This window comes from Pongo abelii, chromosome 7 (genome assembly GCF_028885655.2).
Source record: "Pongo abelii isolate AG06213 chromosome 7, NHGRI_mPonAbe1-v2.0_pri, whole genome shotgun sequence".
Lineage (NCBI taxonomy): Eukaryota > Metazoa > Chordata > Mammalia > Primates > Hominidae > Pongo > Pongo abelii.
Genome location: NC_071992.2, coordinates 23,764,998 through 23,789,566, shown reverse-complemented (window position 1 = coordinate 23,789,566; position 24,569 = coordinate 23,764,998). Strand labels below are relative to the sequence as shown.

At 37.9% G+C, this 24,569-nt stretch overlaps 1 protein-coding gene across 5 annotated transcripts in view; it reads right to left on the bottom strand.

Annotated features, from left to right (window-relative positions):
* The window catches only part of XPO7 (exportin 7), an 86,203-nt gene that overhangs the window by 31,632 nt on the left and 30,002 nt on the right, over positions 1 to 24,569 (bottom strand). For 3 of the 5 annotated variants that reach the window (XM_054560909.2, XM_024250573.3, NM_001132470.1), the window contains 5 exon segments: positions 8,038 to 8,184; positions 5,477 to 5,570; positions 4,743 to 4,909; positions 3,114 to 3,179; positions 265 to 369 (listed from right to left, as the gene is read on the bottom strand). In XM_054560909.2, the coding sequence (XP_054416884.1) occupies positions 265 to 369; positions 3,114 to 3,179; positions 4,743 to 4,909; positions 5,477 to 5,570; positions 8,038 to 8,184 (579 nt within the window). 5 annotated transcript variants of the gene reach the window in all.

The window sequence follows — 24,569 nt, the reverse complement described above, 5'->3', positions numbered from 1 at the left end:
ATAGGAGTATGGGGTAAGTGCTCACTTACTGCTCTTTACCTAGGGGAACTGATCTGAAACAGGGAAGTGACAATCATTTCTCCAACCTCAGTGGTCATTCTGACCAGTTCCTTCAATGCCTCTATGAATCTTATATAAGAGATGATGATTAAAGAGATGCATAAACTCTCATGGGATCAGTTAAAAGCTGACATTTAGCAAGTTCCCATCCATTATCATTCTTTTAAAAGTAAATGGGAAATATGACCCAAACTACATGCTCACCTGTTTTAGTAAATTGCAGGAAAGTGTGAAGATATCAAATAATGATGAATCGCGAAAAGAAGAGGCTATTTTTCTGTGCTTGGTTAAAGGATGGGTGGTGTCTGCCTGTGCAGAAAAAGAAGAAACCAATGCAAAGAATTAATTGCAAAAAAAGAATTTTTCATGTAGACTTCCTATAAGCTAGAAGGATTTCCAGTAAGAGCAACATAAACATAAAAACATTTTTAACATTTAAATTATTGTGAAACCCTATCTAGTGAAAGGATGGAGGATAGTAAACTGCTAATAGCCAGGGTATCCTTTCTCTCTAGCTTACAGAGGGAAAACAAAAGGATGGATAATCTCTGCTGCAAATTCTTTTTTTCCTCTGTATTCAGGGAGGTAAAACTTAAATTGTTGGCAGACGTTACTGATAATTACTTTCATGTTGTACTATGGCTTAATGGGCCAGGCGTGGTGACTCACCTCTGTAATTCTAGAACTTTGGGAGGTTGAGGCAGGAGGATCATTTGAGCCCAGAAGCAGACACAGTGAGACCCCCCACCACCTCTAAAAACTTAAAAAAAAAAAAAAAAAAAAATCGGTGTGGTGGGGCATGCCTGTAAGTCCCAGCTACTCAGGAGGGCCTGGAGCCCAGGCATTCATGGCTGCACTACACTCCAGCCTGGGCAGCAGAGTGAGATCCTGTCTCTTAAACACCCACAGACAGAGTAACAAGACTTTGATTTTGGTAAGCAAAACTCAAAACAAACACAAAAACGAAAAAAAAAACCTCAACGCTAAAGTTACTGCAGAATTTCCAAATGACAACAGCCCAAAATATTCACCTCCTTTTCTAACCTATTTCAACATATTGTCTATACCCCAGAAGTGAAAACTTAATTTAAGGAGTTGTATTGGTCTCTGACTTTCCCTGTTCTTGTCTTTTCAGCTAAATTACGTTTTTGTGGCTAAGAACTAAACCTTTTACTTCTTTAGTATGCTCCCAGTCCTAACACATACTAGGTACTCAATATGTGGAATAAAATAACTTCAAAGTTGTCAGGAGTATTTTCAGTCTAACCATGTACTGAAAGCTTAAATCTCTTTTGTTTACTGATCAATTCATCCAAGAGGAGACTCATTTTGTTTTTGCCACATTAAAGTGTAAGGCAGCAAGATTACTGACAATCAAGTCTTCTTAATTTTATTTCTAGGTTCTAAGTAAGAATAGTGACAGAAATATACTTTGTTTTTTGAATCTGACAATCACAAAACAATGGAAAATTCAAATTATTTAGAGGCTCAAAATATTCTCCAATTCTTTCTTCTGTCATTGTGTTATCATGTGTCTTAGATAATAAAGGTCTTGCTAGATTATGTATCATATAATCTGTTATACCGATCATAACACAGAGAATGATTACACACTAAATGCTACATAAAATTTCATCATTTTCTTAGAAAAGTAAAATCTTGAAGCTTTTTATTATACATATATCAAAATTTATGTACTCTGTGGGGCCAAGCTTCAAAGGGGAAAACATTAAGTCCACAATCTCTATCTTTAGTTAATGCATCTGCTCTTCTGCTGCAAAGATAAGAGTGGTTAAATAGTACATTAGTTGTTAAGAACACAGGCCCTAGAATAAGACTATTTGGGTTTGAATCACATCTGTTGCTTGTGAAACCTTAGGTAAATGATTTCATCTTTATGTGCCTCAGTTTCCTGATCCAGAAAATGGGATAAACACAGTACCTACCTCATATGACTGTTCGGAGAATAAAATTAGTTACTATAAAGTGCTTAGAATGGTGGTAACAGTAATCATTCAAAAGTGTAAGCTGTTATTATTTTGGTAATTACTGATCACAACGGGGACTTCATGTGGCAAGAGAACACAACATGGACTCCCAATTTTCACAGGCTCTAAGCTAATACATTTGAAATAGGACCAACTCACAGTTAAGATTTCTCAGGGTTAATAAAAATGTCTGCAGAATTATGAGCAATAGCAACAGTAATGCTGATATCATTAATATGCTTCCAACTTAAGGGTGAGATGTTATAACTAATATTGATACGAGCCTGTTCTATAATCACAAATTTTTAGCTGGATAAAAAAGTAAATGACTAAAATATAGCCAGGGCAAAAGAAAGCCACTGGTGTTTCCTCTGTAGTATTCTGTGGCATCAATGACCATTTAAAAAATTTAAAGTATATAGGAGCAGAAGGGGCACACAAAAGGTCGACCTTTACGGTCTCTTTTTTGAAGTCATTCTCTTCCATGGGCAAGGCAGTAGTATTTTGCTTTTTTTTTTTTTTTTGAGATGGAGTTTCGCTCTTGTTGCCCAAGCTGGAGTGCAATAGTGCGATCTTGGCTCGCTGCAACCTCCACCTCCCGGGTTCAAGCGATTCTCCTGCCTGTCTCCTGCCTGTAGCTGGGACTACAGGCACATGCCACCACGCCCGGCTAATTTTTTGTATTTTTAGTAGAAACGGGGTTTCAACATGTTAGCCAGGCTGGTCTTGATCTCCTGACCTCAGGTGATCCGCCTGCCTCGGCCTCCCAAAGTGCTGGGATCGCTTTTATCTCTAAAATGATAATTAGTACCAATAATAAAAAAAAAAAAGCTAAGATGGAAAAGGGGAAAACAACCTGGAGACAGAAAGGGAACAGGACAAAAAGTGAGGTGAGTTGCAATTACAGAGGAAAACCCAATGGAACTATTTTGTTTCAAAAGGGCATTAATCACTTACCGCAAAAGCACACAACTGCCAAAAAAGATCATCCCACACATAGCAGAAAACACCAATACTAAGAAAAAATATGGCACTTACTTCAATGAGGAAGGCTGTAGCACTTACTTGATTAATTTCATTGGTTAGCTGAGATAAAATTGTGACACCAATGATGCAGTATTCAACACTATCCTGGTTAAAAAAAGCATAAGGTAGAAAGAGTTGTCATGTGTGCTCGCTTTTGGCATTTGGAATGCACTCATACTTTTGAATGATGGGTTCCTGTGTCATTAGTAAAACTGCCTAGACAAGGCAGCAAGGAATCATAGTTTAAAACTGTTGTTTTGCTGGACATAAAACCTAACTGTCACCACAAAAGAAGACTGTCAAATCTGACTTCATCAAAATTTAAAACTTTTACATTAAAAAAATTCCCATAAGCATTATAGCATATACATTTTAAAAAGGTAAATTGCAAAACACATGACTAAAGTAAATGACAAGTAAGCAACACATTTTACAAAGAGACTGCATAAAACAATAAGTAAAAGGTAAAGAATCTGAGGAAATGTGGTTAAGATATAAATAGAAGTTCACAGAAAAACAAATATAAGCAATAAATAAACATATCAAAATTTATCCAGTCTCACTCATAACCCAAACAATAAGATACCAATTTTTTTAACCTATTAAATTGGAAAAATTAAAAGTTTAGCTTCCAGGGCTGAGGTAAGCAGGTCCTCTTATCAACTGTTTGTGGAAGTAGATACAGTCATGAGTCACTTAATGATGGCGACACGTTCTACGAAATGTGTTATTAGAGGATTTCACTGTTGTACTAACATCATAGAGTGTACTTACATAAACCTAGATGGTACAGTCTACTACACACCTAGGCTGTATGGTACAGGCTATTGTTCCTAGGCACAAACTTGTACACCACGTGACTATACTGTGGGCAACTATAACAATGGTAAGTGTTTGTGTATCTAAACATAGCAAAGATAAAGTAAAAATTCAGCATAAAAGTTTTTTTTTTAAAAAAGCTACACCTGTATAGGGCGCTTACCATGAATGGAGCTTACAGGATTGAAAGTTGTTCTGGGTGAGTCAGTGAGTGAGTGGTGAGTGGATGTGAAGGCCGAGGACACTGCTGTACACCACTACAGACTTTATAAATATGTACACTTAGGCTACACTAAATTTACTTAAAAAATAAATTGTGCTACGACATTAAGACAGTTCGACATCACTAGGCTCCATTTTTTTTCCAGCTCCATTATAATTTTACGGGACCACTGTTGTATATGTGGTCTACTATTGACCAAAACATCATTATGAAGTGCATGCTGTATAACTTTTTTGAGGATAACTTGGAAATATCTTTCCAAGGCTATGCATTGACCCTACAAACACACTTATTCAAAATATATGTACTGGGCTATTCACTGAAGTATTAATTTAACACTCGAAAGAAATGCCCATCTATAAAATATTAACTAATTAATTAATCATATTTTTGCTTGGGACCATATGTAGGAATTTGAAAGACTGAGACATGGTTTGTTTTTGCCAACATGCAAACACTACCAAGACATATTAAGGGTAAAAAACATGCAGAAGAGAATACACCAAATAATTCTATTTTGTGTCATGTTTAAAAAGTAGATAAGCGTCTAAGTGTGTGTGTGTGTGTTTATATATATGTATATGCTGGTTCTCCCATTCCCATTACATCAAATATATACACCGTACCTGTAAAAACCTTGTGACGTCTGTGATTGCATTTCTGAAGACATAGTCATCCTTCTGACAGTCAAACCAGCCCAGTTTTGTGATTCTGGCATATAACTGAATAAGTGCTTGTGTCACGAAAGTAGCCAACTTCGGCCGAGTGGCAAGGTAGTTGAGCACATAGTTCCCTATTAAAAAAAAACAACAAACAAAACCAATCCACATAATAGAAAGCTCTGCCAGAGAAGGGTGTATATCTTTAGACATGCTAAATGGCCAAGAAATTATAAATTTAGACTATTTAACCCAAACTGTCTTAATTATTTATGCTACTGTTCCAAATGGGACTTCAAATTTAAGATTAGTAGGTGTTCTAATTCAGAATTTTATTTTGTCACATGAAGAATTTGCAGTATAGCCGCTTTGACTCTATCCCTAGGTAGCTAAAGAACGTGGTCTACACAGAATTCAAAATCATTAACAATGTTTTTCTTAGTTATTAGTGGCAGTAAAGAAAAGATGAATGAAAGAAATCTCCCGATAACAAAAGGGAGGACTTAGGCTTTATCCAGAAGTAATTGCGTCGGGCCCTTCACTTTCATAAGCCCCAAATTCTGGAAACAAACTGGATTCTAGACATTTTGTATGGTTAGCAATCTCAGCATATCACTGAACAAACACATACATTTGACTATTACTAGCACATCACTAAACAAACTATTTTCTTCAAGACAGAAAGAAAATTCTCCACTTACGAATATCTATTCGCTGTTCCAATGGTAGGGGGTTGTTTGTGCGTGATACAAGCTTGGTAAGGCATGTAGCTGCCAGTAACTGGGAGTAAGAGGACTGTGAAAAGAGAGGGAAAAAGGACTTAAAATTGTATTGAGTAAGCCAGCCACAAGGTTTTTAACTTGGAGATCTCTGCTCAGATTCAAGAAAAGGCAATCAGTTTTGGCAGATTTGATCCTCTGGATTTTAGAGGGTCTACTGCTCTGAGGAAAAATGAACCACATGGCGTAAGTTTATTTAGCTGACTTCAACAATGAACAACGGGGAAGATAAAGTGAACAGTCTGATCAAGCTGAATCTAATACAGATATCTGCTTCACTCTGAGGGACAGACACTAGAGGGCATCTTTTCAGAAAAATAGAGATTAGAAAAAATCTCTCCCCTCATTTAAACCAAGAAATCTCCCCTCAGTATCCGTTATAATGATATTTCAAACAGTTTCACCTCAAAATATTTCTATGGCATGATATTGGGGAAAAAAGAAAAGAAGTATTAGAGGAAACCACCACACTATGCTGTATAGTTAATCTCCAAATTGTATCTTTCCATCAGCGCAGCTATCAATCAGCTATTGTGCTGGGGAATGTATATGATAGTTTAAAAGTAAACTTAAGGTTATTTGTGAGAAAGAAAAATTATGCCTTAAGCAATGGAATAGCTTTATCACATTCTCAAATGTGGGTTTAACAAGTTCTAACCTTATGGAGACTCAAAGCATTCCACTTGATCAAAACGCCTAAGAAGGAGCCATGGAAGAATTCCTCCATGTGGCTGTATTATATACAACGCCATAAAACAGGAACAGGCTCAGAAGCATTAAAGTATTTTAATCAAGGGTCAAGGACAATTTTCTATGACACAGAAAGTCCTTAAGATGGTAGTCCCTCAGACTATCCACTTATGTTAATATTACATAATACCACCAGGTATAAAAATTTAAGATTACTGTCGCTCCAGCAGCAGTTAGCTGGCAGAGCTAGCTGGGCATCTCCCACAGGACAAATACAAGTGCCTCAATCCAAACACCAAGTGATTTAAGAGAAATATATAAAACACTATGTGCGTAAAACAGAACAGACCACCACACAGTCTCTGACCATGACTTTGTATCATTCAGATATTTGGGGAAAAAGTTATATCCCTCAGCTACTAAGGGATAATTTCAACCAATTATAATTTGTTCTATTTATTGTATAAACAATATTATAATACTAATAAAAAGTCAAAAATAAAGTCAACTAGAATTCTATCCTCTCAACCAATTAACTTTCATTTTTTCACATTTCATTCCAGTCTTAAGGATACTTTTTGGAAAGCAAATTTTGATTAACCAATTCTTTAGGGATTACTGTTGTTCAGAATACCACATGGCATTATCATTTCTATTTTCACCTTTTTCCACACACACAAGAATAATGGCTAATATATGTGCCTTTTCTTGGTGTCTTCTCTTTCATCTGTGAAAGAGCGTAATATAGGTAAGCACGACTGGGAAGCTGTTTGAGGATTAGGAAAAATATGAGGACTGCACTTTACGTTGCCACTTTATCAAAAGAAGGCCAGTGCTTGCTGCTGAAGTCTAGCTGGTATCTGCCTCTCATGATGCCCTTTCATGGGACCCTGGGGGGATCCCACCCTTCTCAAGACTTCCATCTTGCCAAAGATAGTGATTTTATCAAATTATATCTCAGGAACATTATTTTGATCACTGCAATGCCATTTTTAAGCTGGAGGAGGTTCTAATTCCATTTAAAATCCTACAATCTCCTGTAATTTCATTGTCAAGGTCACTGTTCCTGGATTTGTAAGGCAATAAACAGCAGCTGTGGCAGAGAGGACACAAAACACAGAGAAGACTGAGGATCTTGTACTAGGACTTTGGATTAAAAAGGTCATTTATTGGCCGGGTGTGGTAGCTCACGTCTGTAATCCCATCACTTTGGGAGGCCGAGGCGGGTGGATCACCTGAGGTCAGGAGATCGAGACCAGCCTGACCAACACAGAGAAACCCCGTCTCTACTAAAAAAAAATACAAAATTAGCCAGGCTTGGTGGTGCATGCCTGTGATCCCAGCTACTCGGGAGGCTGAGGCAGGAGAATCACTTGAACCCGGGAGGTGGAGGTTGCAGTGAGCCAAGACCGCGCCATTGCACTCCAGCCTGGGCAACAAGAGCGAAACTCCGTCTCAAAAATAAATAAACAAAAAGGTCATTTATCTACAGTCCTATCTTATTCTGGAAAGGATAGGATGTGGCACTTAAATGTAAAAGCAGAAAACAAGTTCTGGAAATTTAGGATGAAAAATTACAGAACAGAAATGCATGTTCAAAGAGATTTTCTTGATGAGACTGTATGGCCGTTTTGCCAACCTGGTAGGTATGGTACTTCTTAAAAGTGAAAATAAGTCAGGGACACCAAGAAAAATCAGGGAACAGAAGCCATCCCAAGCCATTCCTACACAGAGAACCAGAATAAAGTTTCCTAAGCGCCTGTTATCCTTTAGGATTTTCAGATCTTACGCACACTTCCTCTTTCGAGGAGTAGCTGGCACTTGCTCAGGCAATCGGGGCTGTTGGTAAATTCAACCAAGGCTTTCTCTGCCTGGAGTCGAGTGGTTGTGTCTGTGGTTTCATACAGCTGTTTGCACAGATTCTCTAGTTGGGCCAGGCTCTGGAAAAGATCAGTCAGGAAAGAAATCAGTTCAGCCTACTACAAATGTAAGCAACTGTGCTTAAAATTAATAAACAAAGATAAATAATAATCAGTAAAGAAAGAATTGCTTCTGAAATGAGGAGAACCTGGGTAACATTCACCTAATAACCATTTATAGGTCTCTTTATTTGATGCTATAGAAGACAAAATGATAAGATGCTTAAAATACCTATATACTTTTTCATCATTCCCTTGAAGATCATACATGATACATTTTTCCCCTTGCAAATACCCAGCCTCCCAGGCTTTCCTAAAAGGCTTTGAAATAAAAATTCAGAACTTACTTATTCTGCTATTAATGTAAAAAGTGTGAAATACTAGAGGCACGGCTACTGAAATTAAGCACATAAACATGATATAAGTACCACATACATTTTCATATAGCTTTAAATATTCCTTTGAGTAGTAGTTATTAGCTTACAATAATGTATATGCGTAAAGATGGTCACCTGTATGAGAAAACCTCTAGAGAAAGCTTCAGGATGTATTTACGCACCTTCCTCCCTGGATCCCTCATGTCTAAAGTTCAGCAGACTCTCTTCTGTTGCACTTTAAACTCTTACTTCGGTTCCAAATTTAAAATGAAAGCGTCAAAATAAATTCAACCCTAGCATATGCTCACTCAGATATAAGACAAGGGAAACACCCACAAGCAAACTCTTCTCTACAAATCTTGAACCAGTTCCAGGGAGGCAGGAAGGGGCATGGGTGTGTGCTTTGGTCAAAAACCCATAGGGATGCATATATACTTGCACTTAATGTGGTGTTTAAAGGCAAAGAGGAAAGTAACTAGTTAAGACTATACTTAAATATCACCTTTCACTGACTGAAGTGGAGAGTAAACATCTGTTAGCCTTTAAAGGAATGGTTTGGACTTTAAGAAAAAATTGGAGCCTATTTTCACCAGCAGCAAGGATAGTTGGAGAGATCCTACTATTAGAAAGGACAATTCTGACAAGAACAAAAATAATAATAATTAAACCAACCTGTGTAAATTGCCTAAAATATATTACACAGCCAGTCTGCCCAAGGCTTTTCATTATCATTTTATTACACTGTGTCTTTATAAATCACAGCTTTTCCACTAAGTAGCAAAGCCCTTGGGGCAGGATTCATATTTTACTCAACCTGATTAATAAATTTCCAACACTAACTGAAAGGAAACAAGAACAATGAATACTGACGCCCTAAGATCATCAGTCTTACTCCAGACAGCCCCCAAAAGAACAAAACAACAACCTTGCCCTTAAAACGAAACAAACTATCTTTCAAAACATCTTGGTACTTTGATTAGGCTTATGTTTAACTTGTTTCTGACTTCCAGGGGTCCCAATTAATATCTTCTTCCATTCAAAAGCACAGAGAAAATCGCAATTGCAAAGTCAGATCTCAAGCAGTAAAGTTCTACAAGTAGTACCTGAGTTTATTCACATGGCTTATGAACACAAGTAGAAAATAAGGCTAATTACATACATTCCATAAAATACATGCAAAAGCCACTTCTATGCTTGCCAGTACTGCTCAAAACCTTATTGAGAATTGAATCAGTTTAATTATAACCACTCACATTCCTAAACAAGGCATTAAATCTCCTTCACAAGGTTTTGTTTCAACATTGAAATCTATTCCCCCCCCGCCCTATAAAATGATTCCCTTAAAAAAAAAAAGAAAAAAATTATTTAGGAAAACAGGTAACAAGAAAGACATCAAGAGAAAGACACTGTAACTAAAATGTAAGCTGCTATAAAACCTGGCATCAGGTACTGGGGAGTAGCAGCAGCCTCAGAACCTCCACAGTCATCACACACTTTTGAGCTTTCCAACATCCTGAACAGACACTCCTTAAACAGTCAATGGCTAAGCATCTGTCACAGGTAGTTCCTTACTGCTAAAAACCTACATGCAGGTTATGGTGGGCTTTTTGTTGTTGTTTTGTTTTGATTTGCTTTAATTTAGCAGACAAAACAAACTGCAGGGTAAGTCTGGTAATGAGTTCTCAGCTCAGGAAACAAAACTGTTTAAAAAACAAAAACACAATTTGACCATTTACACAGTTTGAAGAACGACAGCTCCATTTTTTTTTGTTCCCAGAAGAACAAATGGGAAACAATTTTGTTTTCCCAAACAATTAGTGGAAACATCTGAAAAACAGGGTCATTTTCTTTGGGTTGCCCACACTACCGATGAAGGAGAGAGGAATGAGATATTAACGTTTATGCTTTTTTAGTTACCAGTGTTTCCAAAACAAATCTAATGGTTAGGTTCTTTTGAATCATCTTTTTTTTGGCCTAGCATAAAATAATTTACCCTACAATTATTTGATTAGCTATAACAACTAGTACTTCACACTAAGGGTGGCCGACTACACACCACAGCACTCTCTTTGGCATGATAACATCTATGTCCAATGTTTTCCTATTCGCCAGTTCTTATTAAGGATATCTATTCTTTGATGCCACTTTGGTCAGAGAAAATCCTCCAGAGAAGAATGTCTATTTTCTGTTCCTGAAAAACTGCCTATAATCCGTGGAGAAACTTCCGCTTGTCTCGCTGGAATAGAAAAGCACATTTGGTGAAATGCTTTATAAAACTGAAAGGTGATCTTCAGCTAGCAAAATACTGCTTTTTAGTATAAGAAACTCAAGAGGATTAATTCCCAAACCTAGAACCAGACCGATTTTACCAAGAATAATTACGATGACGGTATTAAAAGAACGCATCTTCTTTAATATCTAGCAACACCAGTATTTTAGTCTATTCAACTTGGATAGAGGATATGCAGCTAAGTTATTCTTATTTCAACATAAGGCGAGATTTGTTGAGATTACAGACCTTAGAATATAATAATTTGTCTGACGAGGTGCCTCTAGATTAGGGGAAAATAAAGATTTTGTTTGTACATTAGATGTTATATTACTCCACAAAGCAGAATACCTCAGATTTTACTTTATTTGTATATAGTATTGCTCTTTAAATAGCCCAATGGTTATACTTTTTTTTTTTTTTGAGACGGAGTCTCACTCTGTCGCCCAGGCTGGAGTGCAGTGGTGTGATCTCGGCTCACTGTAACCTCCGCCTCCCGTGTTCAAGCGATTCTCCTGCCTCAGCCTCCCGAGTAGCTGGGACTACAGGCGCGTGTCACCACGCCCGGCTAATTTTTTATATTTTTAGTAGAGATGGGGTTTCACCATATTGGCCAGGCTGGTCTTGAACTCCTGACCTCATGATCTGCCTGGCTTGGCCTCCCAAAGTGCTGGGATTACAGGCGTGAGCCACCGTGCCCGGTCTATACTTTTAAATTAGCCTCACTGCTTAAAAAAATCCACATGGAGAGTTCCAATCAGAGACCAGGATTCTTGCTTTTAGGAAGGAGTCAATGACACTCCCAATAATACTGAGTACTGAACTAGACATAAGCATAATCTTTGGGTGACCAGTCAGATCCGCAGTTGTTCTGAAGAGCACATTCTTAACCTGACTGCCGCCCAGCCATCTGAGATGAGCAGAAGCTGCCATCATGTTACAAAATATAGGCACAACACAGAGAAGTTCTAGAAAACTTAGAGTAGATTTACCAATTTTGTAGCTGAATTATCATAATTCAAATGCCACATATATATAAAGAATTGCCGAAAACCCAAGCCACTTTCACCCTTTTCACAAACCCTTTTAATTTATATCCCCCTTAGCTGCAATTTTTCTGTGTACTGGGAAACACTGTGTTGAGTAAATTAAAATATTAATATTGAACCTTGCCAGAAAATGAACCATTTTAAGTACCGAGAAGGTTAATTGACATATAAATTACATTTTAATCTATTTAATAAGGCATTCTTATAGTCAATAATTGAGTATCCGATTATCACAGATAATAAAAGAAACTTTAAAAATTCAGTAACAACAATTATTGTTAGGTGAGAAGGTAAACGGCAAAACAGCATGTTGAGTGTATCATCATTCACGATGCATGTTAGTAAATTTATAGAAGAAAACCTAGATGAATACAAACCAAACTTCATTGTCTCTGGGAGGTGAGAATATGAGAGACTTTCAATTTCTGTAACCTTGGAAATTTTGACCACAACCACATATTCCTCTGTAAGCAGAAAAAAATCCTAACAACTGTAAAGATAAGCATTTTTTAAAAGGGCAATTTAAGCTACATTCTTTTCCTAAATTAATTCTTCACATTAGTAACATTCTACTAGTTAACAGCTGATTCTGTTACCAATCAGAATTCATAGAACAATTCACAAAACCAAACAGACAAAAAACTATTCCCAAGGCTAAAAAAAAAACCAAACAAACTACATTTGCATTTATTACTAATTTTATTTTCTTTTTTCTTACCAGTGCTGGTAGCTTTAGTGGCCTGAAAAGAACATTCAACGTTTCTTCTTGTTTATAAATTTATATGAAAGGCAACTGTGGTGGCCAAAGTCATCTTGGTTTATAGATGTATCAGTAGACTTCTCAAAAGTTACTTACTACAATAGAGTTCACAGGGCAAACTCGCTTGCTCTTTGAATGTTTATAAATGCACACTATTTACTTTTTAAACTCACTTTAAGGAAAAAGTTTACCAAGTCAGTGCCAAATACTTGTTTACGTACTTTACAAGAGAATAAGCCAAGCAGCCAATAAACAAATGAAAAGGCGTGCAACCTCAATAATCATCAGGGAATGTAAATTCAAATCACGATGAGATAGCCATTAGAATGACTAAAATGAGGCACGGCATGGTGGCTCATGCCTGTAATCCCAGCACTTTGGGAGGCTGAGGCGGGCAGATCACACGACATCTGCAGTTTGAGACCAGCATGGCCGACGTGATGAAACCCCGTCTCTACTAAAAGTACAAAACTTAGTTGAATGTGGTGGTGTGTGCCTGTAGTCCCAGCTACTTGGGAGGCTAAGGCAGGAGAATCGCTTGAACCCAGGAGGTGGAGGTTGCAGTGAGCCAAGATCCTGCCACTGATCCTGCCACTGCACTCCAGCCTGGGCGACAGTGAGACTGTCCCAGAAAAACAAAACAAAATGAAAAAAACGACTAAAATGCAAAAGCTAAGATCAAGTGTTAGTTAGCATGTGGAACAACTAGAACCCGTATATTGCTAGTTTATTCTGAATTGATTCAAATACATTGGAAAACTGGGAGTATAAAGGTACACATATGGAGGCTGTGCACAGTGGCTCACACCTATAATCCCAGGAGTTCAGGACCAGCCTGAGCAATATAGGGAGACTCCGCATCTACAAATAATAATAACAAAAAAATTAGCTGGGCATGGTAGTGTGCCCTTGTCATCCCAAGTATGCAAGAGGCTGAGGCAGGAGGACTGTCCAAGTCTGGAAGGTCAAGACTACAGTGAGCTGTGATCATGCCACTGTACTCCAGCCTGGGTGACAGAGTGAGACCCTGTCTCAAAAAACAAAACAAAACAAACAAACAAAAACCAAAAAAACACCCTGTGACCCAGCTATTCCACTCCTAGATATACACCCAATGGAGATGCGTACTAAGCTCACTCAGTACTAAGCTCACTCACGGCAGCACTAAATATAACAGTTCCCAAATAGAAAGCCAAATGCCCATCAATAGCAGTATGGATGTTTCATTTCTTAATTTGTGTGCTGGTTACCCAGGCAAGTGCAGTTTGTGAAAATTCACTGAGTTTGTGTATTTCTAATTTGCATATTTTAATTATTTATATATTTATAATTCATGTATTTTTCTGTATGTATGTATGAATGCCATAGTTCTGCCCAAATTCTCTAGTTACTTATTGTCATCGATTACTTTTTAATACTAATGGAAAAGAAGTTTTCATCAACAACCTACAGCTGCACTTTAGATTCAGAATGCTTTAGTTTTACAACACTAAATGCTTTTATAACCATGACTCCCATTAGTTTCTCAGGAAGAACTAAGGTAAGACTAAGAGAGTGAGTAACACTTTTGGTTGCAGATGCTGTGTATGTCTACTATGGTAAAACAAGATAAAATACTTATTTTCAGCAAGTGATAATGCTATGCCAGAGCCTGGCGTGCATGAGATAAGGATGTTAAGTCCACTACCATATGAGACTGCAAAATTCTACATTTACTTCAAAATACTAATCAATTCTAACTTGTAATAAACACAGATGATCTTTGTGTTGTGGGTAATATGTGGCCAAAACACATGTAAACAAATTATTTCATGAAGTAAATAGCCGGAATGTACCTAGTCACTTAATGGTTTATTGACTTACAAGTTTAACCCAAAAGCATTCACTTAAGTTGTCACCAGAAACTGGCTTGGATTCCTTCTCATAGTCACTAATGGTGCAGAGGAAGGAAAGCTGCAGGGCAAGGTGAATCCTCTAAAAGAGAGGTTTCAATCTGGCGCCCTGAAACGGGCCCACAGTTATTTTTGGTTTTTGTCTTGCACTGTGGTTTTAAAGTGACACAGTTGGCAATATTTCACACTATCTGGTTTTCCAGCTTCCTATGAAAAATGAGAAGCTCTGAAAGCACTGGGTCTGCAAAGGGTCACAGAGGGAGTGCTCTCCAGTTCCCCGTGGCTCCTCTGTAGACAGCTGTTTTCTCCCCTTGCTCTCCTGCAATTTTGTCTCCTATCAGTGGTTCATTCCTGGACGTCAAACTTAAAAAGTAGCATGCATGATAGTACAACAGATTTGGGCTTAACTTTGGGTACTACTGCTTCACCAAATTTGGTTAAAACACAAGGAACTATGTAAAACTTAGGCAGAGAAGAGTTCGGTTGATGCTGGATCATTAAATACTGGTCTTAACGTATGACTGTGGGTGAGTTAACTTCCAGGAACTTCAGTTTCTCATAGGTAAAGTAAATGCATTTTGTTACGTGATTTTTAAAAGACGCTTCCAGTTCTAAAATTCTTTGACTGCAATATACTATCCTTCATATTTTAATTATATTAGTGAATGAGAATTCCAAGTAAACAAATATTGAAGTTAAAATGATCATGAAAACGATGATTAGTACATATTTTTTTAAGTGAGAATGATATTTAAAAAAAATAAATTGGTAACACTCACATCCTTGTGATTGTAGCGTAGGATCTTTACCCACAAACAACTTCAGTGACCTAGCAGCAGGAACAAGGTTTCTTTTGGAGTTGATTCAATACAGAGTAATGGGTAAGATTTTAGGTGGCAGACAAATCCCTACTCCTCCGTCTACTGTAGGAGCATGATTTAAGTTACTCATATCATTCAAACATTTTCCCTTTCTTTTACATAGAAATAACACCTACTTTACAAGGTTGTAAAAGTCAATGAAGTAATGTGTGTACACTGCTAATTATTACTGGCTATTATTGATTATACTGGCTACCAAAAACTCTGGAGAATAGCAGCTTTTTTATTTCTTGCATAAATGCACACAAAATCTGCACTGTTTCTTCTAAGGGGATTATAAATGCCCTTTCCCCTGTAGGGCCAGGGGCATCAGGGATCAAATATATAATTGATCCTCGTTATTCGCAGATTCTATTTTGTGAATTCACCTACTCACTAAAATGTATTTGTAATCATCAAATCCATATTCGCTCAGGGTGCTTCTGCAGTCATTCATGCACATGGACAGAGTGGTCAACAATTTGAGTTACCTGACTTACACATTCCCAGCTGAGGCTGAACCCTGCCATGCTTTGCCTCCTTTCTTTTTTTTTTGGAGACAGAGTCTTGCTCTGTCACCCAGGCTGGAGTGTAGTGGCGCGAACTCGGCTCACTGCAACCTCTACCTCCCGAGTTCAAGTGATTCTGCTGCCTCAGTATCTCCCAAGTAGCTGGGATTACAGGTGTGCGCCACCATGTTTGGCTGGTTTTTGTATTTTTAGTAGAGATGGGGTTTTCCCCATGTTGGCCAGGCTGGTCTCCAACTCCTGACCTCAGGTGATCCACCCGCCTTAGCCTCCCAAAGCACTGGGATTATAGGCATGCACAACCATGCCTGGCCTTGCTTTGCCTTCTTGTTTCAGCTTTCACACTGTAAACAACTGTAAGGTCCTTTACGGGTTTTTTTTTTTTTTTTTTCCACTGCCATGTTTCTTGCAGTTTTGTGCTTTTTGTTGGTAATTTCACTGCTTAAAATGGCCCACAGAGTGCTGAAGTGCTATGTCGAGTTCCTAAGGGCAAGACGGCTGTGATGTAACTTATGGTGAAATTGTGTGTGTTAGATAAATTTCATTCAGTCATGAGTTACTGTGCTTTTGGCCATTAGTTTAATGTTAATAAATCAACAATATGGGTTAAAGTATCTTTAAACAAAAACACAAATAAAACATGGTTACATATTGTTTGTTTGATGCAAATGTGGTGACTAGCAGCTGGCCTGAATCTAACCCTATACTTCCCCTAGGAGCAATGGGTCAGTATTTGCTAATTCAGTGTTCTCGGTGATTTTATAGAACATGACAACAAGGAATAATGAGGATCAGTTTTATTTCTGGCACCACTGGGTGGGATTCAGTACATACTTCTCCATAGAAACATAATTATATTTATTGCCACTTTTTAAAGGTATTTGTTCAAATAGAAGTATTTCTTATCCTATGTAATTTCCATATTGTCTGTACAACTGTCTCAAACGTTTGCTTAAATCGCCATTTGTATTAATTATGCATGAATTATGACTTTTCATAATTCTTGCACTTAGGAACTACACATAGACAGCTCTTCAGCACTCTGTGGGCCATTTTAAGCAGTGGAATTACCAACAAAAAGCACAAAACTGCAAGAAACATGGCAGTGGGAAAAAAAAAACCCGGAAAGGACCTTACAGTTGTTTACAGTGTGAAAGCTGAAACAAGAAGGCAAAGCAAGGCCAGGCATGGTTGTGCATGCCTATAATCCCAGTGAGCACAGTGCACGGACTGGGATGGAAATGCAAAGTACAAGAGTGTATGGCACACAGTAGGAGCTTCATAAGAACGTCTTAACATTGGGTAAGTCTAACTCTTAAAGCTTCCAAAGGAACTTCGTATTAAAATGGCAGATTGATCACATATCTAATTTTGTTCCCTCCCCACACCCAACTAACACAACACTAAAGGTATTCAAAACAAAACAAAACAAAACCCCTAAACCCTCACGATCCCACACAAGGATAGATAGGAAAGACAGGAAAGGGGACAATAGCAACATAATTTTGGGATACAGAAAAATCAATGGTAACTTACTTAAATGAACTAAGAAAGCCAAATCCCTAGCCAGCAGTGAGAAAAGCTGAACAAACTTCATTTACGCTACATGCTCAGATGTTAAGGTGAAGTGGGGTGGCCCAAAGAAGGAAAAACAGGGTGAAAGTATCTTTGAGAAGTTAAGATCCCCAGATAGTCCTCCTCACTGTATGCCTCTCAGTAACTGTCCCTCTCTTTGGACTGGGAGACACCAAGCCAGTCAAAAGCACATCTGAAGCTATGGGCACCCTGTAACAAATAGGTCAACGAAGTGGGAGTGCCGCTGAGTCTTCCCTCACTAGGTTCCACCGAGAAATTTCAGTGTGCAGACAAACTCTTTAGGCAGGAGTTTGGAAGATTTTCCCGAGAATCTCATTAGCTACAAAGCAAAAAGTTGCAGATACACTAATATGCAGGTTACTCCACAAATGGCACACCCGATTACTCTCCCATGAGGCCTCAGCAGACAAGCCCCACCACGCTTTCAGAGGTTCCAGTCAACTCTGTATTATCTTAATCTTGATCATGAGCAAATAATCAAGTATTATCAGAAATCTGAAGAAAGCCTTTAACATGGAAGATAGACAGCTAGACAAGCATGCAAAAAGCAATCTGGAACAAGTAAAAACTATATAGGGAGAAGGAAACTTGACCAAAAAACAAAAGATGAAAACATACAATTAAGCCCAATATTGCAAGTGTGGAATAACAGGATGCGCAAAAAGAAAAAAAAAAAAAAGACATTCAAAGAACATAAAAAGAGATGTTAGAAAATAAACATATGATGACAGAGACAAAAATATTCTATTGAAAGGTGGGAAAATAAAATCTCACAGACAACAGAGCAAAAGGACCAAGATGGAAAGAGCAAAGTTTAAAAAAATCAGAGACCCAGTTCCATAGGCCTAACATCCAATTAACAGGAGTTACAGAAAGAGAGAACAGAGAATGGTGAAGGAAAGGAAGTTATCAACAAAATAATTTGAGATAACTTCCTAGAACTGAAAAACATCAGTTGACAGAATGGAGTGTCCACCTAATGCCAGCATAATACATGAAAGTCAACCCACACCCGAGGCATACCACTGGGAAACATCAGAAACCTGATGACAAAGAGAAGATTCTATACGCTGCTTTTCACAGAGAGAGAAACACAGAAAACAAAACAGGATCAGGAATCAGATGGCTCTGGACACCACAAAAGGAACACTGGAAACAAGAAGCCAACAGAACAATTCCTGCAAAATCCTCTAGATAAAGAGCTCCAGCATAGAAGGCTATACTCAGCCAAGGAAGGAATCATGTGTGAGTAGAACAAAGTTATCTTTGGGGGTGTAACGCCACAAAAATCTATCCTCCATGCTCCCCTTTTTGAAGAGCTACTACGGAATATACTTCACACCAAAGTAAAGTGTAATTCCATAAAAAGGTAAGCACGGGGGCTGGGCGCGGTGGCTCCTGCCTGTAATCCCAGCACTTTGGGAGGCTGAGGCAGGTGGATCACAAGGTCAAGAGATCAAGACCATCCTGGCCAACACGGTGAAATCCCATCTCTACTAAAAATACAAAAATTAGCCAGGCATGGTGGTGGGCACCTGTAGTCCCAGCTACTTGGGAGGCTGAGGCAGGAGAATCACATAAACCCAGGAAGCGGAGGTTGCAGTGAGCCGAGATTATGCCACTGCCCTCCAGCCTGGAGACAGAGCGAGACTCCATCTCAAAAAAAAAAAAAAAAAAAAAAAGGTAAGCACGGAATACAGGCCATGAGTTATATGGCCATGCTGATCCTATGAAACCCAACAGAGAAGAGGGATATCAAGGAAACCCCTGGAAGGACGGCAAAGGGCCCAGGACAACAACTGTGAGTTGGCCATTAAGAGCATCCAGGCCTTATTCAAGCAATGTGGCTTCAGGGACAAGTCATGTTCACAGAATCATCACCAAGATCCCCGCCACCACTGCCTACTTTAACCTGACGACAGAATACCTGGATGAGAATTCTCATTTAAGATTTCACCTTAATCCATGTTGAAGTTTAGTGTACAGAAAAGCCCTCAGTTGACAAAGTAAACACTGTACTTTAAATTTGGAAAGTTTTTCTACAAAGGTGCACCATCATTTTTAACTAATGTTCCAAAGACAAAAGACAGTTTGAGTTCTGATAAGGAGGAAAAAAACCCCCATATACCTGGCTTTTGCCACCCACACTCCTTCTTCACAAAAAAGAAGGTTGTTTAATTCCTTTTATGGAACTTGATTCTGCATGGACAATATTAAAAGACCAAAACAACGTACTCCACTATGAAAATGGCTGAGTATAAAAGATTATACAGGCCAGGTAGATTACTTGAAGAAAGGATGCCAATACTCAGCTATTTGAGAACCCAAATTTGCAGTGTGAAACAACCATGTATGTAAATAAACTTTTCTGCTATATTACCATTTCCCTAAAAACTGCATTTTTATAAGCAGGTCTATACTGGAAGAACAATCCTGTAATAGCTCAGTACTCCTAAGAATGTTAACCAACATCTCAAATAACTTAAATTGATGTGATCAACTTAATGCCTTGTCAATTTTTTCCTTACAAATAGTGATGTTTACCATATAGCAAACAAGGTCAAACAACTCACTTCTAAAGTTCAGAAAGTGATAACCTACTGGCTAGATATTAAAGCAGTCAAAATATGAGAAAGAGTTGTATAAACTCACTTCATTAAGTTCTGGTTTCCAAGAGCTATTTGTTTTTGAGTTCTCATGTAAGCTATACTGCAGAGGGACACTGTTGGGCTGGTGCACATTTATTATTTATTTATTTCATTTATTTATTTATTTTTTTTGAGATGGAGTCTCACTCTGTTGCCCAGGCTGGAGTGCAGTGGCAAGATCTCAGCTCACTGCAACCTCCACCTCCTGGGTTCAAGCGATTCTCCTGCCTTAGCCTCCCGAGTAGCTGGGATTACAGGTTTGTGCCTGGCTAATTTTTGTATTTTTAGTAGAGATGGGGTTTCATCATGTTGGTCAGGCTGGTCACGAACTCCTGACCTCGTGATCCGCCTGTCTTGGCCTCCCAAAGTGCTGGGATTACAGATGTAAGCCACTGCATGCAGCCCACATTTATTATTTTATGTTTTTAGTATCAATTTGATACAACATTCAAACCGGATTATTGGGTGTATTTTGTACAGAATCCTATTAAAACCTCCATTTAAACACTGCATTATATATAGTAGAGCAAAGGAAGTGATCAAAAACACACAATCACCAATTCTCTGAGGCCACCTATCACTAAGCTCCACCATTATGTTTTACAATGACTAGATAAAAAGGATTTCAGATTCAAGCAATTGTACTTAGGTTTATTATTAGGCTAGCCAAATACATAAACTAGCCCAGAGAATATCTTCCCCAGTCCCCCTCTTCTTTCTATATGTTAGTAGTTCTTAAAATTTCCAGGACAGAAAATGCACTTACAAACAGAATCTAATTTGCTTAAGAAAATGAAAAGACTAGTTACCAAATGGGAGAAAACCTTTGCAAAAATCTGATACAGGACTGATATCCAAAATATACAAAGAACTCTTAAAACTCAACAATAAGAAAACAACCCAATTAAAAAACAGTCAAAAGATCTGACCAGACACCTCACCAAAGATATACAGATGGCAAATAAGCATATGAAAAGATGGTTAACATCATGTATCATCAAGAAACTGCAAATTAAAGCAACAGTGAGATACTACTACACACCTATTAGAATGGCTAAAACCCAAAACATTTATAACACCAGATGCTGGCAAAGATGTGGAACAACAGGAACTGTTGGTGAGAATGCAAAATGGTACAGCCACTTTACAAGACAGTTGGCAGTTTCTCACAAAACTAAACATACTCTTACCATATGATCCAGCAATTGCGCTCCTTGGTATTTACCCAAATGACTTGAAAACTTATGTCTACACAAAACCTGTACACAAATGTTTATAGCAGTTTTATTCATAATTACCAAAACTTGGCTACAAAAAGACAGAGAGGAACTTAAATGCATATTGCTGTTTAAGATGCCAATCTGAAAGGCTACATTATTGGATGATTCCAACTACTATATAACATTCTGGAAAAGGCAAAACAATAGAGACAGCAGAAAGAGCAGTGGTTGCCAGGAGTTTGTAGCAGGGAGAAATGATGGTGACAGAGGCAGGGAGGGAAGGATGAACAGGCAGAGCACAGGGGATGTCTAAGGCAGTGAAACTGTTCTTTATGATACTGTAATTGTAGATACACGTCATTGTAAATTGTCAAAACCCACAGAGCACAACACTAAGAGTGACCTTTAGTTGTTAATAATGTATCAATATTGGCTCATCAATTGTTAATATACCATACCAATGCAAGATGTTAATGGGCGGGGGCAGGGGTGGGGAGAGAGGGGGAGGGGCGGATAACAGGGTATGTGAGAACTCTGTACTTTCTGCTCGGTTTTTCTATAAACCTAAAACTGCTCTAAAAAAGAAAGTCTAGTAAAAACATCTAATTTGCCAGTTTAAGAAGTCCTATTCTTCCTTCCGGAGTTTTATCTTAATACTGGCTAGTTTACTAACCAATATTTCATACTAAAACATGACATTTTATATCTTAGCTTTCATGCCCAACTCCCACTCACTACCACCTGACAGGACAACAGAATGGTTACAATTCTCTAGCTGAAAACACAGGGTTGTAACACCGACATTCATTGTCGAAGCCAATGTAACCAAGTGTGGCTCTCTGCCATTCTAAACTAGAATCCATACTGTACCTATCTGGTATAAAATATTTTTCTGCTAGAGGATCTATATAAAAAGTCCTTCGATTAAATTTATAAAGTCATTTCAAAGTAATGCTCATATTAAATAACCTACTGTTACTTTTCTAAATTATTGCCTCTACAGGTAAGTCAGCAAAGTATACTTTAGTTTGCTGTATGAGTCTTCTATTTTATATAGCTTCTCTGGTGTTCTACCCTCTTTTCAAAATTCTGAATACAATTCTGACATACTTCAACAGTTGAAAACATTTTCTCTATAAGTTCCTGCAGCTCAATCAAGCATTTGCTTCCATTAAAAAAAAAAAACAATACTCATTCACCTGAAGAACAGGGTTGATAGTAAATTGTAGCAGATTACATATCCACCTAGCAAACTGTGTAACAAAAAAGTCAGTGTGCAGCATAGCAATACATTTATTTTTTAATATTCCTAATAGTTTTCATTTACTAGCTTGTTGCAGGAAATGACTATAGGTATTTTACCATCCCTCACATCCTAAAGTGGCATGTTTTTTGAGCCAAAGTTTCACAAAGGAAGAAAGCAGGCCATCCTAGGAAAGGAGAGAAGTAACACCTGCTGAACAGGTCATTAACGCCAAGGAGACATTTTTCCACAATGTGGGGATTTTTACTGAATTTTTACTGGATTTTTACTGAAATTGCTGAGAATGGGCTGGTTATCACCAATCCCTCCTATCTTGATTAACTGCTGTGTCTCTTCATCACTTCTAGGGATTCACACTGTAGAGATAGCATCAGGATCAACAGCCGTAAGACTCACAATTAATATAAGACTTTAATGTAAATTCCAGTACCATACATACTCTTCAGAAAGAATTTTCCAAAATACTGGGTTGAGACCATGAGGTTCTGAAAAACCTTAGCAATAGTTGGGAGACAATAACGAAACAGTTGACGACACACCTACATGGCTATTGGTTCTTCTAAGTGTGACCAGATGCTGACAAGCTGCATTAATATTCAAACAAAATGGGCAGAAAAGCAGGCTACTGAACATGCAAATCAGAAAAGGGCTTTAACTGGTGGTTTTGTGTGCAGCTCTGCCCTAGACTATTTATGTGACTCTGAAGTCCCCTAATTCTTGAATGTTTCTATTCCATTACATGGGAAACAGGATCCATACAACAACAAATATCTGAGTACCTTTGTGCCAAGCACAATTCTAAATGGTTGATTAAACATATTATAACAAATTATAGGGTATGTTAGCAGATGATAAATACTATGAAAAAAACAAAGAAGAGTAAGGATGATTAAGAGTATATGAGGGTATATAATAGAAGTGTAGGTTGCAGTATTCAAAAGGGTAATTAAGGTAGGCCTCATAGGTAAAAAAAAAAAAAGACGTACTTAACCAAAGAGGTGAGCATTATCTACCTATGTCACCTAACAAGGATTCTCTCTGGATAATGTCCACCAAGTCCTCAAAAAGGAAAAACTGTCAGTTTGCTGAGTACCAACTATATGCTGATCCCTGTGCTAGGTACTTCCTTAATTAATTAATTTATTTAATTTACTCGCTCTGTCGCCCAGGCTGGAGTACAGCGGTGTGACCTTGGCTCACCCCAGCCTCCGCCTCTTGGGTAGTTGCGATTACAGGCATGCACTACTGCGCCCAACCGATTTTTTTTTTTTTTTTTTGCATTTTTTGTAGAGTCGAGGTTTTGTTATGTTGGCCAGGCTGGTCTCAAACTCCTGGCCTAGAGTGATCTGCCCTCCTCAGCCTCCCAAAGTCCTGGGATTATACGCCAGGCTCTAGGTACTTTATATATACCTCATTTTCTATATAAATTTATGGTAGAATATAAAAATCCCATTGGTATTCTCATTTTCTAAGTAAAAGGCAAATATAAATTTTACACAAATTAATTCAAGGAAAGGCTTCTGAAAAACAAATATGAATATATATGTATATACTATATGTTTTTAATTCACAGAACTCTTTTAAAGTTAAATTGACAATCATCTGTTGCAAGATACATCAATTTGAATTCATCTAAGGAAAGTCCATATAATATTATTTGTAGACTAATAAAGACAACTTGAAACTAATCTGACAATCTAGCAGCTTAAGTGAAAACACCGCTAATGTTCCCCAAAACAGACATGATGCAACCTAAACATGTCAACATAACCTCACCAACAAATCTTACTCATTTGATGGAGAGAATAATTCTCACTTTTGTTCTCTTCAGAAGAACAAAAATTAGCTCCTATAGTTTAGGAATATGAAATATTCCATCAATGAATGGCACTAAAGCTAATTAAACCTTCAGGTAAGTGTTTCTTTGAAAATGTCCTTGAACGT